The sequence below is a fragment of the Corvus moneduloides genome, chromosome 12 (assembly GCF_009650955.1).
Source record: "Corvus moneduloides isolate bCorMon1 chromosome 12, bCorMon1.pri, whole genome shotgun sequence".
Taxonomy (NCBI): Eukaryota; Metazoa; Chordata; class Aves; order Passeriformes; family Corvidae; genus Corvus; species Corvus moneduloides.
In genome coordinates this window covers 8,283,530-8,297,017 of record NC_045487.1, presented here as the reverse complement: position 1 = coordinate 8,297,017, position 13,488 = coordinate 8,283,530, and the positions used below count along the sequence as shown (strand labels likewise).

The window sequence follows — 13,488 nt, the reverse complement described above, 5'->3', positions numbered from 1 at the left end:
AATGCAGTGCATGTGACTTGACCTTGAAGATAGTGTAGGGCTGGGAACCTGAATCCCAGGGCTGTTCCGTTACCCTCTGTACTATCAGGTGTTAGTTTGGGTACAATTGTCTTTGGAACTGTCATGTTCTTCATTCGACACTGATCTTTGTCAGCTGTTTTTAGAAGTACTATTAGCTTGTTACAGTGAGGATTCCTTGAATTCTCCTTCCTGGGTGGATGGCTGAAATGTCAGTGTTAATTAACCAAAGACAATGGTGTCAATGTCTCTGAAGTCCTTACAGGTTTGGTGAGGGCATGATAGATACTGGTTGGTACCTGTTTCTCCCCTTTATCAGAAAAAGGGTGGTAGAATGATGGATTTGTTAACATTGTATTTGTGGCAAAAAATGCTGCTTGAGAGTATTCAGAGTCCCAGCATCAGAGTTTGCTGCCGTGGACAGATATGGAACCCTGGGGTTATATCTGCAGGGATTTCAGCTGTTGCTGCATTAGGCATCTTTGCTTCCCAGCAGTGGATGGAGCTGATGTTGTGACTAGATGCAGTTTCTAGTCAGTTGGTCAAATCCTAGGAGGGGCTCAGATGGAATAAATATCTTCTAAGTGCATTGCTTGTGCAAGGGGAAATACCTGTGCTTCTCTTTTTTGGATGTGTTTTTTAGCTGAACCAGGTGTGTTTTGATGATGGTGGCACGAGCTCCCCACAGGACCGACTAACGTTATCACAGTTCCAGAAGCAGCTGCTGGAAGACTATGGTGAGAAACCACAGAGTGATGTCTTACTTGGGGCTCTGCTTTTCTGCTTAGGACACTTTCCAGTTGTTCTTACACAAACCTCAGACTGCACAAAAACTCTACAGCTCTCCACTAGTGACAGGCATCTTTGGGGCGTCCATGGACAGCCTGCTTCCCCGGAGTCATGGCAGACTTCAGTAAGACATGATGAATGAGTCCCGTGTTTTCCCAGCAATCCAGAGGATTAATACTCATCTATGAACAACACTGCTGCTGTTTCTCCTTTATCCATTAATTGTGGATTGCTTTCTCTCACATAAATATGCAAAAGTCATTTAGCAGAACTTCCAGCTTTAGGAATACAGAACAGTAAAGCAGTCACTACCTGATGTAGGCATGTATTTCCAAGCTTTTCCTCTGTGTGCATCTGATGTTCATTTTTTCCCTTAAATTAGTATTTCAAGCAAATTTCTGGGTACCCAAGTCACAGTTCCTTCCACTTCAGGATGTTTTAAGAACACCCACAGAATACATTTTCCTGTAGTCTCCCAATCAATTAAAATTAAGTCACTTGGAACTGTCCAAAACATACCGAATTTGATTCTCCACAGCCTTCCAGTTTGTAATATCACTCAGATAAAAATGTGTGGTAAAAAAATATAGTAAGCTACTGTTGGTGTCACTGAGTAGGAAAATCCAGATTTTTAACATTATTTGTACCACTTGGCATAAGTATAACTGAAGACAAAAAGTTGTGGTCTTTAGAGAATCTGTTGCAGTCAGTCAGAGTTGATGGTTTGTTGTCTGAAAAGAACTTTTCTGAGTAACTATTTATTCTGTTTCACTTTTTGAATGTGTCTTTATGCTGTTATCTTTCCTGATAAATTTGCTGTGGAACAGTTGTAGGTGAGCTGCTGATGTGTAGTTAGGAATTCAGTTTTGTGTACTGTGTTTATTTCGGCTGGCACCTAATAAACAGTAACAATGCACTGTGACAGGAAGCATCCATTGTCAGTCATCTTTGATTGCAAAATCATGAAAATGATGTAAAAATGCTACATGTGTTGTGTTTTCTTTCAGGTGAATCACATTTTGCAGTGAACCAGCCACCTTTCCTCTACTTCCAAGTGTTGTTCTTGACAGCACAGTTTGAAGCTGCAATTGCTTTTCTTTTCCGGACAGAGCGCTTGCGCTGTCACGCTGTTCATGTTGCTTTGGTCCTGTTTGAGTTAAAATTGCTCCTGAAATCATCTGGGCAGAGTGCACAGCTATGTAAGTCCTATTTACTTTACAATAGGGGAATGTTTTCTTAGCTCTCAGAGTACCCTGTAGAAACTGCAGGTTTATGTGGTCGATTGAACAAGTAACATTTATCAGAACAATCTCATAAAAGTTAATTGTTTCAGTTCCACTAGAGCTCTGGATCATGGTCCTGACTAATTTGAGATGAAGATCAGAGTTTTCCTGGCATTCAGTTCTCTGACAGTGTTGTTTCTGACATTGCAGTAAGCCATGAAGCTGGTGACCCTCCTGGTGTCAGACGTCTAAATTTTGTGCGGCTTTTGATGCTTTACACCCGTAAGTTTGAATCAACAGATCCAAGGGAAGCTCTGCAGTACTTTTACTTTCTCAGGTAGGAGCTAATATGTGTCTTTAGATTTTCTCCTAGTTATTACTGCTTCATTATTCTTATCTGGAAAGTTCTCAGAAACAGGAATACCTTCCTCCTTCTCCTTCTTTTATAGGAACGAGAAGGACAGCCAAGGAGAGAATATGTTCTTGCGTTGCGTTAGTGAAATAGTAATTGAAAGCAGAGAGGTATGTTTTGCCTTCCTCGGTTAAACTGAAATTAATTTCTTCATCTTTATTAGTCAGGACAGTCTTATAGTTGCTTACTCTTTCTGCCTGACACACACCTAGATGACAGAATGGCCTTATGTAATCATGTCTTTTTGCCTGTTACTTAGTTACAAATACGTTGGACATTGGTCACTGTTTATCATTCCATGTCTGCATCTTTGTACTTAATAAATATGTTATGAAATATGTGCAATTCATCTCTCTATTTTTGTTTCCTTTTTTTTTCTTACTTTGCATCTATGTGGATATAGTTTGATATGATTCTTGGAAAGCTGGAAAAAGATGGTAGTAGGAAGGTGAGTTCACAATTTATGTTTCTATTTTACATAAAATACAACCTACGTATGATTTCCAAAGTAGTTATGAGTAGTCTTGCTTCTCTTTGTTTTTGACTAGCCAGGTTATTACTGTGTTTGAATACATTCAAGTTTTCCAGGTATGAGATCCTTTTACAAAATAATTTATGACCTGCCCTAACAAAAGGCAGGTCAGGAACTGCAGGGCAAATTATGTCCCTCTAGACGACTGGTATAACTGAAGAAGCAAATGGCATTGGGTAACTTGAGTGAGATCAGAATTTCATCTTCCCGCTAGGAAATGTAGTTTAGTTTAAGTGGGCATGTGAGAGTGTTCTGTTAACTGAGGTGTGCATGTGAAAACTATCTATGACATCCTCATTCACCTCAGAAGAAATGTATCGCAGCTCTTGAAAGGTCCTTGTAACTAAAGGAGTAAGGGCTGTTGGACCGCAAACATAGCCACAGCTGATCTGACCTTCATATAGGTGAGGACAAGTATTGGATCAAAGTTCAGCCATTTTTAGATGTGATGGACCTTACTGCCACTGTAAAAGCAGTTACCTAAAAGTAAAATGTAAGATTACACAGTCAGAAGATAAAGGAAACCTTAAGGTTTTACCTGGAAAGAGGAGAGTGCATGCAAATGATGAAAATTTTAGATAATCAATGAAGTTTTTCTGTTTGCTGTGACAACTTTGGAAGATTTCTCTGTAAATCAGACTGCAGAATCATTTACATCTTAATTTTAAGATTGGGGGTCTTGCTGCTGTCAAAAATAGGGGGGGGATGTTATTTCTGGAAGGAATTTCTTTTAGATGTCTTTATTTTGTCATTTCAAAAGCAGTGAGATTGCATACAAAAGAGCAAGGTAACTTGATAATCTTTACAAATATTTTGTTGTTTTGTTCTTTTTTTTGGTGAGAAACCAGCAATTTGAAGTTTAAAATAATTTCTTCTAGATGATATAGTCTTATTTTTGTATCCTCAACTACAGTAATTTCCAGATATTCTTGAGTCTTTCACCTCTTTTATTCTACATGTTTATTATTTCTTTTAAAATTCTTGTTGCCCTTTCATTTATCTGTGTGAGATTTCACTCACAACCTGTCATGCCAATATAAACAAACTGCATCCCTGGAGCCCCTGGAATGCAATATGCTGAAGTCTTTTGTGTTTTCTTCTCTGTAATGTGTCATCAGCAATTAACAGATCAAACTCTTGAGTTATTTTATCTGGGTCATTTGGAATGAATTGGAAACCAAGGGTATCTCAGTGCTGGCTCCGTTTAGGAGAGAGTCCCTCTTGCAAGAGCTCATTCTGTTTTTAATGTCTCACTTTTGCACGTTCCCACGGAAATGTACAGGCCATTCTAATCATAAGCCAACATGTGAAATATTCATTGCCTTGACAGAATATTCTGGAGTGTTTGAGCCTTCTGATTCCTCTTTTCTCTTTTCATTTTTGTCTCACCTCTTTAGCCTGGAGTGATAGACAAGTTTACAAGTGACACAAAATCCATTATTAACAAAGTGGCTTCTGCAGCAGAAAATAAAGGATTGTTTGAAGAAGCTGCAAAACTCTATGACCTTGCAAAGGTATATGTCTAGTGTGCTGCCTTAAGTATGTACTTGGTTCACCTTTTTTCCTTCTAAACATTCTCCCTTGTGATTAGGAGGTTAAATTTCATCTTGGAGATTGAATTGCCATTATTCAAGGAGCTTAGTTCTGCTGCTGGAAGAACAGAGCCATAGGCTGCATGAAGAGGTGTTTTAGTTAGCAAATCAAGATGGATTGCGCTCCAGGGATTCTGATTTAGGACATTGTTGCTCTTGATCAAGGTGCTCTTTTGAAGAGAGTGCTCCACGCATGATTTAATTCTGTCTAGTGAAATTATTTACCTGGAATGTACTCTTCCAATTTCATAGATGTTGAACTGAAGTCTAAAATAGTTGGGCATTATACTGAGTACTCTTGTTTCCTTTTGAAATAAAAGTGGACACAACCATAACCACTGTTTTAGAGAAAAACTAGGGGGAAATGCTTTTTCTCATGACCCAGCAGCGTAGTGTTGCTAATACGATCTTGACTCTTTATGGGAGGGAAGCGGCTCTGGGCTTGCACTAGGCACCACTGCATGAGACTTTTCTGCTTTTTCAGTGAGATTAAACACCAAGTTCCATCATGCTCCTTTTATTTGTGTACCTTTAATGCCAACAGAACCCTGACAAAGTTTTAGAACTGATGAACAAGCTCCTTAGTCCAGTCGTTCCCCAGATCAGCACTCCCCAGTCAAACAAGGAGCGGTTGAAGAACATGGCCCATTCCATTGCTGAGAGGTAAGACTCAGGTAAGGGCAGGACTGGGTGATTCACCTCGACCTGACCCGGGACTGAACAGTGCTGTGGGTATTAGTTCCTGACATTGTTTCTGCAGGCTGGACTGAGGCATCCACAGCAGTATAATTAGAAAGACAAAGAAGAGGTCAGAATTTACCCTGTCCTGCTCATGATGGCTTGCAGTACTGAAAACAGAAATCTTCAGGGGCAGGTCAGGTAAATTTGGCAAGAAGTTTTATCTGTAGGTGAATCAGGATTGCCAGCTGGAGATAGTCTGTTAAGGAGCAATAAATACCATGAATTGTATGTTTTATATTATTTTTAGAGCAAAATATTCTAACAGTCGCAGAGTCGTTGCGTGCAATTCACTTGTTCAAAATAGTATTAAGAGAGAGCTACAAACCCAGTAATTCTGAGTTGTAACAATAGTTCAGTAGCTGTCTGAAAACTGCTGCTTTAATGAAAGCTAAAAAGGAAGTATTTAAGATGAACTGTGTATGGCTAATGCAAGCACTGGACCTCATTTCCACAGCCTGTTATATTAGCCAAGTACTGTGTGGTGTCCAGAAAAGAAAGGAAGCAACTACAAAGAATGTCCCCTGCCATGTCTGTATACTAATTAGGGTATGTGCTTGAGAGACATCAGTGCTCAAGATTCATTAGCAGCTAGAAGTTAGGAATAACCTGATTCTGAAAGGCTGTATTTGCAAAATATGTCCATGATTTTTTAAAATTGTCACCTTTTAGTGCATCTTGTCACAGTGACTGCCAGGGCCAATTCCTGTATTTTGCTAGAGCAAAATGTGGATACCCGTGAGAAATGCCTTACTAGTCTTTATCAACCATTGAGCTGCAGAGAGAATAAAAATAAACCAAGCCCACTTGCTGGCACTTTGAAATTGGGAAGACAAATACAGAAATGTATTGATTTCCATCAGAGGCCTTTGCCTTTCTTCTTTTGACAAGTGGCATTTGCCAGTCACTGCTTCTAGTCAGCCTTTCCTTCATTTAGCCAGGCTGGGATCAAGTGAAAATTGGTGCCGTATTGACTTAGTGAGAGACTGATTTGGTGGCAGACATTAAAGAGAATTAAATCTATGGCTTGAGTTAAAGCTTCAGCAAAGGCTGTAATGGGCTTTTTGGGTTTGCTACGTGGTTTGATCTGTCTGAAGGCACTAAGTACTACTGCGGAATAATGCCACTTCACAGCTGCAAACCTCAGCGATTGCAAAGCCAGAGCAGCTCTGACTAGCACATCTTCTTGCCAGTTAAATGTAAGACAGGGCTTTTCCTTGTGTACTGTCCTGATGACAGTGCTGTGGGGATGTAGCATTTCTCCTTTGTGTTCTTGTGATGCAGGGGAGACACCCAACAAGAAGGCCAAGAGGCTATTTGGTTTCTTCATCTGCAGCACCACTCTTGCTGTTAAACCTTGAGGAAGGAGCTTCTTTGTGCCCTCATGCAGTTAGGAGTGAGAGCAGGCAGCCTTCCAGTTCATCCCATAGCCAGTGTAGCTCCCGAGAGCATGCAGGAGCTCTTAATCCATCTTTAAGTCCTAACTTCTTGCCTGAAGCAAGCAGTTGTGCTGGAGGATTGTCTGCTGTAAAACAGCGTGTTAAACATGCTGGTACAGGGCTTACTTGCAGGTCTCTGCTGCCTGGCACTGTTTCCCCATGAATGTGGGAAATGTCAGTGTTTTAAAGGAAACAAATGCTGGATTTGATGCAAAACTGGAAGTGATTAACAGTGTTTTTAAAAAGCCACAACCTGTGAAAATTCTGCCTCCTGGTTAAGGAAAGTGAAAGCTGTCCTTTGTTAAATGCCCTCTGTCCTTGAGTTTGATGTCTCCACTTCCAAGGATTGGAAGGGCACAGTTATAAATGGTTGCCATTTCGCACAATAAAATTGTAACACAATTTCTTTCAGGTACAAAGCGCAGGGGATAAGTGCAAAGAAATCCATTGACTCCACGTTCTACCTTCTGCTAGACTTAATCACATTTTTTGATGAATATCACGCTGGTCACGTTGACAGGGCCTTTGATGTAAGTTTCAAGATTTCTGTTTGAAGTGTAGCTTTCCTAATGCCCTTGAAAGCCCAGAATGTCTCAAATAACATCACTTTAAAAATTGTATTTAATGAGTTAGAAGGGACTGCAATGTTATAGGAATTTAGAAAGGTGTTTCTTCCCTGTTGTGTGATAAACAGGATGATCTTCCTGGAGCTATTTTGTAGACATTGAACAAAATATTCCTGTTGCTCAACAAAGTGAGGAGATAAACCAGTAAATGACAATGAAATTATTTCTCTTGAATGGAAACAGAACCATTTCATTAATACTTCAAAACCACACTTTATTAGTATATGGTACATAGAACACTGATTATCTGTCCTGATTCCTGCTTTACTTTTTGAAGATTATTGAACGCCTGAAGCTTGTACCTCTTAGCCAAGATTGCGTCAAGGAGAGAGTTGCTGCCTTCCGGAATTTCAGTGATGGAGTAAGTCATGTCTTGGGTTTAGCTTCCTAAAGCCTTTTGCTTTGTTAAAAGGATCTTAAAACCTTGTCATCTCATCATTTTTATTCTTTAGCAGAGAAAAAGGGTGAGATTATTTTGATTTCATACAAGTAGACTCTTTGCTTGCAACTTTTTCTCCTTAATGCTGCTCTTTTGAGCGCTAGAATTCCCTACCCAGAAATCCTGCCTCCATTTTGAAGAAGGCATCTGCAGATCTGAGCCTCCCTGAACTTACTGAGTTTGATTAAAGAATTCAGAATATTGAAAACTTTTAACTTGCTGGTGACTTAGTTCTTCCGTGCTCTTAATGCTAGCTAAGCATTTGTAGGGTGTTTGTTTCCTTCCCTCTAAATTACAGGAATTAATGGGTTTGTGTATTATCAAATGAAGCATAGTGGAAAGCTGTTACTGCTCTTGAACTGTTTTAACTGGAGGGTGACACTTCTTTTTTAGGCAGTGGTTGTGTGTACTTGGGTGCTTTGCGTTTTATCTGACGTGCTGCTATCAAACATGAAGGTGCAGCCATTGGGCATGTCTGTCTCAAAGCTCTGTAGTGTTTCTGCTGGATGCAGCAGTCATAGCAGGGGTAACCATTACACGTATGACTGTTACAGGAACCTGTATAGTAAGGCTAATGGTTCTGCCAACCTCCTTTTGCTGCATTGTGTCTTTTTCTTTCTCCTCTTTTGTGTAGATCAAACACAATTTATCTGAGGTCCTGCTTGCAACCATGAATATTTTATTCACCAAATATAAGAGGATGAAAGGCACAAGCCCAACCAGTCCTGCCAGACCCCAGCGGGTAATGGAAGACAGAGATTCGGTAAGAATATAATCCTCACTGTCTGACAAGTTTTCCTATATCCTATTCTGCTGGTTTCAAGAGACTGGGCCTCAAGTAACTGTGAATCTCTAATGGTCTTGGTTTTGGCTTGCTCAGTTACTTAGAGTCTTGGACTACTGAGCTTGTCCAGTTACTTAGTCTCAAGGCTAGTCTCTGATGCCTTCAGCTTTGTGTAAAGAAAGGTTGGAGCTGGATGATCTTTAGGGTCCCTTTCAGCCTAAGCCATTCTGAGTCTATGATATTGCTTTAAATGACGTTGAGCTAATGGAGATACTGCACCTATATTCACCTCCTAGCAAGAGAAAACAAGTTTTTGTTTCTTAGTGGAATCTTCGATAGTAAAGCAAATGGGGACAGTGCAGTGTCTCTAGGATGGTTGATGTTGCTGCCTTGACAACGGAGTAGTTGCTTTTCAAGCACCTGATAGCTACTCCTTTCATATGAATAAGTGTCCATTGCTGGTGGGAAGGCCTTCCTTGACTCTTCCCCTCGGCTTGTGTTCTTGGGTGAAACACCAAGATGTTCAAGCACATCCCCTTGGTGAATGCCAGCATTGTTCTGCTGCCTCTGCAGAGGAGCGGGCAGCTTGCAGCAGTGCTTGGTCTGGCTGCTGTTGAAATGCCTGACAACAGTGGGTCTGATTTCACTGCTCGAGCTGGTGCAGAGGCTTTCCCTAAGCCACTGATGGGAGCCTCCACCTTCAGCAAGCTGCAGAATAGGTGGCATTTCAATGGCACAGCCAGATTTGTGAGCACCCACCTGCCAACATGGGGAGTTGAGCAGAAGGGTTCACAGCTTAACTCCAGTCAGGTCTGGTCTTGTAACTCTTAAGCTAAAGCTGCTGCAGGCACTTGGAAACCAAGGCCAAACCATTCATCCTGTCTTAACAGATTAGAAAACAAATATCAACTCCTTTTGAGAGTGAAAACCAACTTGGGCCATAGCCAGCTCTATTCCAGGCTTTAGTCAGCTGCAGAAGTGCCTTTGATCTGTAAATTGTAATATTGGTAAAAGTCTTAGTAGCATTTTTAAATTACATAGAAAAATAAAAGGCTCAGGTGATGGTACAGCTTTTGTCTTTGGGGCACAGCCTGTGAGAGCTACAGGATCCTGCCTTAGAGTGGTGCTTGTACTCTAGACTAGCAGCACTGGAGAAGGATACATGCTGCTTGGACTTCTCCCACCTTAAACTCTGCATGTGTGAAGAAGTCCCAGGCTAACACAATCTGTTACCTGCTGTGTGTCTTCACAAGTTTGGCACTGAGCAAGCAGTGCCTTAGCTCCTTGCTTTCCAAGTGAGCTGTTTATTTTGGTTTTGTGATTTTAGTCTTACGCCTCATGTAGAAGGATTTACCATCTCCATAGGGGTGGAGTGCTGTCAGGTGTCGGCTCAGGATGAATACCATGGGCTGATTGGGGATGGGATTAGCAGCTTTGCTGGCAGAGGTTTATGTGGAAGGAAGCCACCATGATATTATATTATATCCACAGCGTGCTCAGTGTCAACTCCGCTTCATAAATGTGCTCTGCACTCTGGTGCTGTCACAGTTGTGGAGATGAACTGATGATGTACCTTGTTAAAAACCCTTGAAAGTTTTATTTTCCTCAGGCTTCAAGTTTTATTAATCAAGCTTCTGGCCTTGTGATGGGATCTCATGGCAGCAGGGTGTCAGTGATGTTGGGAGCACGGGGTTTCTGAGTCATGGATCTCTGGCTGCCATGTGCAGTACAAGCTGTGCTTAGCCATCAGAGGAGACAAGTGTCCGCTGCATCTGCTGTCAGGGAGGGGATGAGAGATCAGCTATGTGACTGGAGTGTCACAAGGGAGCATAAATGTGCTAATGTAGGATTAGCAAGAGAAAAATTCTACTGTCCTGTAACTCCCATCTGCCTAAAGATTGCATGTGCAAACAAATACCAGACATGAGCATGGAAGGTAGGGTAAGAATGGCTTTAGCATGTGTTCCTCTTTTTTCTTACTCTGAGGAATTTCTTCAAGACTGCAGGAGCAGGGAATCTAGATTGTTTCAGCTGGGAGGAAACATAAGCAATTTTCATGGTGGGAAGAAATGAAGGCATTACAGGTGAGAGGAGAGAAGTGTTTCTTTAGCAAAATCTCATTCACCTGGACAGAGATGGCAGACATGAGCTTCAGCAGGCTGTGTGTGACAAGAATTTGTCTTCTGAACTTCCCTGGGAGAAGGGCAGCTTTTCCATATTCTCTGGGGGAGCAAATTTATGGGGAAATCAGGCCCTTTCAGAAGCTTTAACGATCTCAGCACATTGCCCAGTAGACAATGCAAGTGAAAATTTCCCTTTCTTTGAATAGGTCTTTGAAATCCGTGGCTTTTCTTTAGATCCATCAGAACAGGCAGATTCAGATCCCTCTGATCATCAGAAGAAAAGATAGTTGTTGTTTGTAACTTTGAGGCTTATTCCACATAGCAGGGAACAGTGTCCCCCAGAGAGGAACGCAGAGCTCTTGAATTTGCCCTCTGGTGCCAAGTACTGCTCTGCAACCACCCTGAGCGGGATCCTGCTGCCATGGGCGGGACTTTGGAAGGAACAGCATGGACCTGGCAGCAAGGGCAGGATGGAGAGGAATAGTACTGCTGGAGCCCCCCCTGAACCCAGTAATGCTCTGTGCTAAACATCTCCTGTCTCACTTCAGAGATGGACTGGGCTTTATTTAGAAAAGATCAGGTTTGGGGTCAGAGCTGGCATTTCTGCATTATGTTTATTTCAGAATTAAGTCACCCAAGCTGTGTTTTGAGTATTTTTTCCTTTATGTGTATAATTAATTCATTTTGGGAATGAGGGAGTAAAGTCTTGTCCCACTTGGCCTGATCCATTTTGTCAGATTTCAGGCAGAGATTGCAGGGAGCCCAGCCTGCAGTGCTGGAAACCATGGCTGTGGTGACAGCCCTGACCCAGATGCTGTGAGTGCATGACAGCTATGTCATATGCTCCTTGCCCCAGTCAGGGGTGGTGAACTCTCTGGAGCAGCCCAAGGGCGTTATCTTGGCAAAATTAGGTCATGAATGGAATGGAATTATTTTTTTTTTTATTATCTATGGTCTTATTTAAAATCACAAGTAACTCGAACATTCATTAAGTAATTACAGCCAATAGAACATCTAGACCTCCAGGCCGCTCTTAACCTCTGCAAACCTCTGTTTGTTCTTCCCAAAGTATTGTTTTGATTTTTAAAAATAGGCCAGCTCTGGTATCATTGCTACTGTAAAGGTAAAGAAAGAGAACAGTAACTCACACTGCTCCTCAGCCCTTCTTAGTCATGCTGAGAGTTTTTGCCTCTTAATACTTTAACTCCAAAGAGTCAGGCACTTTGACGTTCTTTTTTTTTTCATCCACCAGCTGTTTTGATCTCCACTGCAAAGCAACAGCCTAGACAAAATTACATGGTCTCACTGTGTAACACATTTGGGAGCAGAATGGGAGACTGAATGGGACAGAATGAGTGATTTCCAGGCCACCTTGTCAAGTTGCCAGTGCATTGGTGGTAGCTGAGGGCTTGAGAGGGAAACTGTCCTGGGAGATGTTAGCAATTAGGTCAGTCTTGGGAAAACTCTCCCAGCTTTTCCATTATCAGCCTCCAAAACGGCTCTGTGGCTGTTGAATAACAGACTGATTTAATATCACCCTGAAAAAGGGGTGGAATTGGCCGAAGAGGGATCAGGGATGGTGTTTTAACAGTTCCCAACCGTGGAATGAGCTTTTCACTTCTCAGTTTCTAAGTTCCTGCTGTCAGTTTTACCATCCATGTGCCAACGGCAACCTAAAAACCTTTGGGTTTCCCTGCAGTCAGTAGGTGAAAGCAAGATTTGAACAGTGGGATCTTCTAGTACAGTAATTTTGAGATGCTTAATATTTAAGTAGAAACATCTGTTAGCAATTAAAGCAGTCTGAACAGTTTTCTACAAAAATTTGGGTTTTCTGTATTCTCCTGACTCCTACCAGTTATCAGAATGATTTTCCTTTTACTTTAATAACAGTTTTAACAAATGAAACAAATTATTCCTGGATTCCTTCATCTGTTCTGTAGTCTTCTGGTGTGCAAGAAGGGGTTTGGTTGCTTTGGGTGAGGTCTGAGTGGGCTTGGTGCCTCTGCTTTCATTGTGTTATTGGCCTGAGGAGCCTTTGAGGAGATTGGTATGTTTTAGGTAATGCTGGAGATCTCCAGGTGTGTGTACAACTCTGATTTGCTTCTACTGCTGCTGCTTTGAGAACATTAGTGCTACATTTCAACAGGATCAACTTTATATTTTGCAAGGTGGGAAAGAATCCTGTTGCCCTGGGAAAGCCCATTTCATGCAGAAAGTACAAGATTGTTGCAGTACAGCAATGCCCCACCTTGCTGAAAATGTTTTTTCTTAGTTATTTTCAAATAAATGGGATTATTTTTTAAGCAGAAGAGTAACTTGACATGCTTTTAATGCTTGGAAAAGGGAATAACTGGATTTTCTTCGAAATGCAGAGACTCATTTTCCAGAGTGCAGCTCTGAGAAATAAAGATTACATGTGCTTGTTTGAAGAGGCAAGTGTTTAATTCACGTCTAACTTCCATTGTATTTTTTTTTTATACTAAGGTAACTGTACTTTGCTTTTCTGTTTTTTAGCAACTTCAGTCTCAAGCTCGTGCACTGATAATGTTTGCTGGGATGATCCCATACAGAACATCGGGAGACACAAACGCAAGACTGGTGCAAATGGAGATCCTTATGAATTAGCAGAGCAGCTTTGGCTGGGGTTGCAGCAGCCTGTGCCTGTCTTTAGTACGTTCAGAGGGCCCATGGGACCAGTGTCATTTTGTATTCTGTATTTTTGTTGACAGAAATAAATTTCTTTGGTTTTGATATTTGTTTTTGACATTTTCAT

The 13,488-nt window shown here is 41.4% G+C and overlaps 1 protein-coding gene across 6 annotated transcripts in view; it reads left to right on the top strand.

Moving 5' to 3' along the window:
* Nucleotides 1-13,466, top strand: part of NUP93 (nucleoporin 93) — a 79,027-nt gene extending 65,561 nt beyond the window's left edge. For all 6 annotated transcript variants that reach the window (XM_032122023.1, XM_032122024.1, XM_032122025.1 and 3 more), the window contains 11 exons: nt 662-755; nt 1,815-2,006; nt 2,241-2,367; nt 2,480-2,552; nt 2,846-2,890; nt 4,372-4,488; nt 5,111-5,229; nt 7,156-7,273; nt 7,647-7,730; nt 8,443-8,571; nt 13,230-13,466. In XM_032122023.1, the coding sequence (XP_031977914.1) occupies nt 662-755; nt 1,815-2,006; nt 2,241-2,367; nt 2,480-2,552; nt 2,846-2,890; nt 4,372-4,488; nt 5,111-5,229; nt 7,156-7,273; nt 7,647-7,730; nt 8,443-8,571; nt 13,230-13,340 (1,209 nt within the window). In that variant the 3' untranslated portion in view covers nt 13,341-13,466. The remainder of the gene's footprint in view (nt 1-661; nt 756-1,814; nt 2,007-2,240; nt 2,368-2,479; nt 2,553-2,845; nt 2,891-4,371; nt 4,489-5,110; nt 5,230-7,155; nt 7,274-7,646; nt 7,731-8,442; nt 8,572-13,229) is intronic.
* The last annotated feature ends 22 nt before the right edge of the window (nt 13,467-13,488 follow it).